The sequence below is a fragment of the Bos grunniens genome, chromosome 18 (genome assembly GCF_055505025.1).
Source record: "Bos grunniens cultivar Pamir isolate PY7600 chromosome 18, Bosgru_T2T1.0, whole genome shotgun sequence".
Lineage (NCBI taxonomy): Eukaryota > Metazoa > Chordata > Mammalia > Artiodactyla > Bovidae > Bos > Bos grunniens.
This window is the reverse complement of record NC_141182.1, coordinates 65,397,533-65,402,648: the sequence shown is the minus strand read 5'-3', so window position 1 is coordinate 65,402,648 and position 5,116 is coordinate 65,397,533. Positions and strand designations below refer to the sequence as shown.

At 39.3% G+C, this 5,116-nt stretch overlaps 1 protein-coding gene across 1 annotated transcript; it reads right to left on the bottom strand.

Moving 5' to 3' along the window:
* Positions 1-1,284: 1,284 nt before the first annotated feature.
* Positions 1,285-2,669, bottom strand: VN1R1 (vomeronasal 1 receptor 1). Its single transcript, XM_086355088.1, has one exon. The coding sequence runs from the start codon at positions 2,532-2,534 to the stop codon at positions 1,590-1,592; it is 945 nt and encodes a 314-aa protein (XP_086211214.1). The 5' UTR covers positions 2,535-2,669; the 3' UTR covers positions 1,285-1,589.
* Between the last annotated feature and the right edge of the window lie 2,447 nt (positions 2,670-5,116).

The following is a 5,116-nucleotide window of genomic DNA, read 5'->3' as shown; positions in this document are numbered from 1 at the left end:
AATGAAAAAATATAGAAGAATGGTTAACATAAAAACAAAAATCGGTATCATTTTTTTCAGGTTAACATTTAATAGAGATTACTGTTTATAACTGACTGGAAAAGGAAAGGGGGCTACAGAGGATGATTGTTGGATGGCATCACCGACTCAATGGACATGAGTTTCAACAGACTCTGGGAGATAGTGAAGGACAGGGAGGCTTGGCATGCTGCAGTCCATGGGGTTGCAAAGAGTCAGACATGACTAAGTAACTGAACATCATTGTTTATAAATTTGACCTATGACATGCAAATTAACAATTCCTGTATAAGACACTCTGGAGAAGGAAATGGAAATCCACTCCAGTATTCTTGCCTGGAGAATTCCATGGACAGAGGAGCCTGGCGGGCTACAGTTCAATGGGGTTGCAAAAGAGTGGGACACAACTGAGTGACTAACACACACACACAAAGACACTACTGCACAGCCCACTGGCAGTGCCCACCAGGCCTGCTCTAGGACATGACTTCTCCTGCTTCTGTTCTTTACTTACTCCATATCCTGTGCTTGAGGAGAGCATGTGAAATGCTGCTCTGATACTTCAGTGAGTGTTTGTCTTTATACTGGTGCCCTTGCCTACTGCATATATTGCTTACATCAGCAATTTAACGGGCTCTGCAGGGCTGGAAAAACCATGCGTTCAGGAGGCCTGTGCAGTTGGTAACAGACCAGTTACATGCCTTATGAAGGTAGTCGGGAGACAGATCTGTAGGTTTGCTTCTCCACACTCTGATACCGTGAGCTAATGGGAATAAGGTCTAGGGGGTCTTAGTGTGCTAATGGGCTTCCCAGGTGGCTCAGTGGGTAAAGAAACTGCCTACAATGCAGGGGACCCCAGAGACATTGGTTCGATTCCTTGGTTGGGAAGATCCCCTAGAGGAGGGCATGGCAACCCACTCCAGTATTCTTGTCTGGAGAATCACATGGACAGAGGAGCCTGGTTGGCTACAGTCCATAGGTTGCAAAGAGTTGGACACGACTGAAGTGACTGAGCACAGCATATTGCTTTTAAATGTTAAAAAAGTACTATAAAATAAATGATAGTTTTCTCACAAACTTTAAAATAAACAAAGGAAATCATTGAACATGTGTATATTAACTTTATAAAACAACAGTAAAATAGATTTGATAATTTTGGAATTAAGTAAGATTAAAGACTCATAATTTTGGTATGTAATAAATGCTATTGGCAGTTGAATGTAGATATTTACACATGTATGTACATTATATCTAGACTTCATTAAAATTGCTGGGATTTCCAATTACAAAAGATTGAGTAAGACTTTAAAAAATAGAGCACACTCAATTATCCAGAGATAAATAGACCTTTTAAAAAAATAAGCTATTAGTATTTAAAGTCAGAATATTTTGAAATTATTTGAGTGAAAACAGCTGATAAAAATAAGTTTTAATTATTTAAATACTTAATGTTGGCCATTAGAAACGGATAATATATTTCCTTTTAGGGTTAATTAATACCCAACACTTAAGAGGTCCCCAAAATATTCACAAATGTTGAGATAAATATTTGAATGCCACTGAGAACAGACTCATAGAACAACAATCACATTAGCAAACAGTGTTTTCCTTGCCCTACAGGCAAAGCAGAACTGAGAGATACGCGTGTCCTTGATAATGAGCACAAAGGGGCTGAATGCTGGAAAACATGTGGCCAAAAGGACAGAGGTGTTCACCATCCACTGCCCTGGGTTTGCAACTAGAGTCATCCAAATTGTCAAAATGATGTAGACTGTATAGAATGTAACAAAAGAGCTTACCAGGACCAGGACAGTGCGTGTGGCTCTGCCCTCACAGGAAGGTCTGGGGGAGACTCGGTGGCTGCAAATGCGTTGGATTCGCCGTTTGTGTCTGCACAGGAAAATAACTATAGAGCTACTGGCCCAGACCATAAAACCTAAACTCAGAATATCAAGGAAAAAGTACATGACTGTGTATAGTGAGCCCACAGAACCCTCTGTCATATACCAAGAACAGTACCCGTAATTATTTCTCGTACTGAAGTTCTTCTCATTCAGTGGACCCTTTACTATGATAAAGATACAAGAATTTATCAAGATATGCCCAATCCAGCAGAGGAAACAGCAGAAGGCAATGAATCTTAGAGCTCTCATCTGGAGTTCCATCCACCTCCAGATACTGGGCTTGAGCTTAAGGGCCTGGAAGCCATTGAAGAGGCAGGTGGTGCTAAAGGAAACTCCCATGGCTACTCTGTGGAAATAGAAGACAAGTTTACATCCAGTGTCATCCAGGAAATACCTCCATCCGAAAGCTGCCAGTGTCTGTGGTATGCCTTTAGAGAAAAGAACTGTGGCATTGGCGATGACCAGTTGCATGAGGATTGGGTCTATGGGCCTCAAATTATGTCCAGTGAGCAAAGTGAAGTTATAAAGACAAAAGAGGGAGATGTTTCCCATGAGGCCAATTCCTGTCTGAATGAGGAATATAGTCCCCATTTCCAAGCTGGCAGAAAACATCACATCAGTGCCTAGAGGGCGCTGGTTTTACTGAAGTTAGAGGAATGAAGAGTGAAAAGGATGAAAAGAAGTGTGTCATAATCACCATGTCCCTCAATTTTCAATATTAAGCCTGCATCTCATATAATCTCACGTTAAGTGGGCACTTAGAATTTTTGCTCATGTGTGCAAAGGCAATGGAAATGAAGACTACGATCATGAAGTCATCTGCTGCATGAGTGGAAGTGGCCAAACGCACAACAGGAAACTCTGAGGCTGCAGAGATGTGTGAGGGAGTTATCTGTGCACTGATACAGATCTTCCGCCACAATACACTCTGAGAAGAAAAATGTAAGATATAAAACACGTGTATGTTTCCAATTTTTTCTTTTTAAGAAAGTAGAGGAATATGAATCGAGGCAAAGATTTCACAGGATAGAAGGATAACCTAGGCTTCATGAAGTAGTTTTACACATATAAATATGTCACATAATTGTTGAAAAATATTAATCAAAATTAGATATCAAGATTCAAATAAAAAATTTTCCCTGGTTGTCCATCAACATGATGTTCTATGTGTACTTGTAAAAAACATCAGAAGTTACACAGAGGCATATATGAAAATAAAAGTATCTATAAGGTATATTAAACATTTGTCCATACTCACATTTTGCCAGTTATTTGGCATTAATTATTAGAAACACATGCAAAGTGTATTAATATAATTGGCAAATAAGACTTTCATCATAAGGCAAAAGAATATACAAATATTTTAAATGAAAACTCAAAATTCTACACATTTTCAAAGAAATAAGGCATGTATTAATAGTACATAATTTTAAGACATGTTCCAACCACCCCCCTCCCCAACTGAGTCTGTCTAGACACTGAACAAGTCTATGGTTAGCAAATGTAAGCTTTTGAATGGATAAACAAGGTCCTACTGTATAGCAAAAAGAACTATATTCAGTATAAATCATAATGGAAAAGAACAAATAAATAAATATTTGCAGTACAGCAGTGATTAGCATTGTAAATCAACTATACTTCAACTTTAAAAAAGTCTATGGTAACAACCATCTAAAATATCAAGATTATGATATCTAAAGCCGTTTCTTGCTAATAGCGAAATATCTTGGAGATACATAATGCTTCTGGTGTGGGGCAGAAAACATCCGACCTGTCCCTATAACGTCTTGTCAAACACAATAGTTAGCCATATGTTTCTTTAAATCATTGTCCCTGACACTGGAGATGAAATGAACCTTACTTTTCTCTAAATAAAAGTTAACTTTCATCTAAGAACAGAACTTTAAAGGCATATTAAGACAGATTGCATTTAACCCAACATACTCTCTCCCCCGACCCCAAAACAAAACACAGACACCAGATGTCAGCTCAGCTGCTGGGAGCTCATCTCTATCTTATTTTTGGCCGTTTGCCTGTAGCATGAAACCTTGACAGTGAAAACTGTGTTGAGTCAGAGACAAAGGAGAAAGAGAGATGTCAGGCGGTCTCAACACAGGTGAATGAGGGTAGCACTATGCTGAGGGTATCCTGAAAAAACCCTGTCCTGCCTGCTGTATAGCACAGGGAACTCAGTGTTCTGTAATAAACGAAATGGGAAAGAATCTGAAAAGTATATGTATATGTATAACCGAATCACTTTGCCGTACACTTGAAACTAACACACTGTAAATTAACTATACTTCAATATGAAATAAAAACATTTAAAAATCTGTCCTGAATGTGTATGCATTACGGGTGTGTGTATACTTTTATATTCCAACCCCCTGAAACAGAATTTTTTTTCCATATGGACGACTGAATTTTCTAATGAAGCTGGTCTCAAAATCTGACACTTACCTGAAACACATTGCTACTTACCTGACTGGTATTTCCCATCAGCACAGTAGGTGCCTGGGCAGCAGCTGTGCAGGTGTGAAAAGGGGCATCTCAACTCTGAAATAAGGCTTTGTGTTTCTATGACCTCATCTCCTTGTTGGGAAGTGATTATCATGTCACCTGGAATAGCGGTGACAAGGTCTGCAAAGGGAACGGTGAGTCTCTGTGAAAACCATCTGTGAAGTGTGCACATAAGCAAAGCGATTAAGGTGAGAGAGGCATCTCACAGAAATGGCAGAAACAGAGGAGTGAAACCACTTGTTCAAAATGAACAATAATCCCAGTGGAAGTTAAACGGAGGACATCAAGGTCCCGTAAGTGGGAGAAGTTGTACACATGGCTGTGTGAAATTTGTAGTCCCTGTTTTAGTCTTGTCTTCAAAACACAATTGTTGTTTTTATGCCTGAGACTCTAGGGTAGTCAAAATGAAGGGAAGACAGAGAGTGGTTCTAACAGATAGGAATATTACAGAGACACCGAGTGCTTCAAGAAACATTCATTCTATAGCTTATGTGGGTCACACCCGTTCCTGGGGTGCAGAGGATAGGTCAGCACACAAACCATTACAATGATTTTGCCACCTTGAAATTTTTATCCTGGTTGAGGGAAACAGACCATAAGTGAGGCACTCAAGTTATTATGCTGTACATTATTATATGCTGATGGGTTGTATGCAAAAGAGAAAAGGACAGGAGCAT

What these genes read in the sequence shown, in the direction of transcription:
- VN1R1 (XM_086355088.1), bottom strand. Translation starts at nt 2,534, where the DNA reads ATGTTTTCTGCCAGCTTGGAAATGGGGACTATATTCCTCATTCAGACA.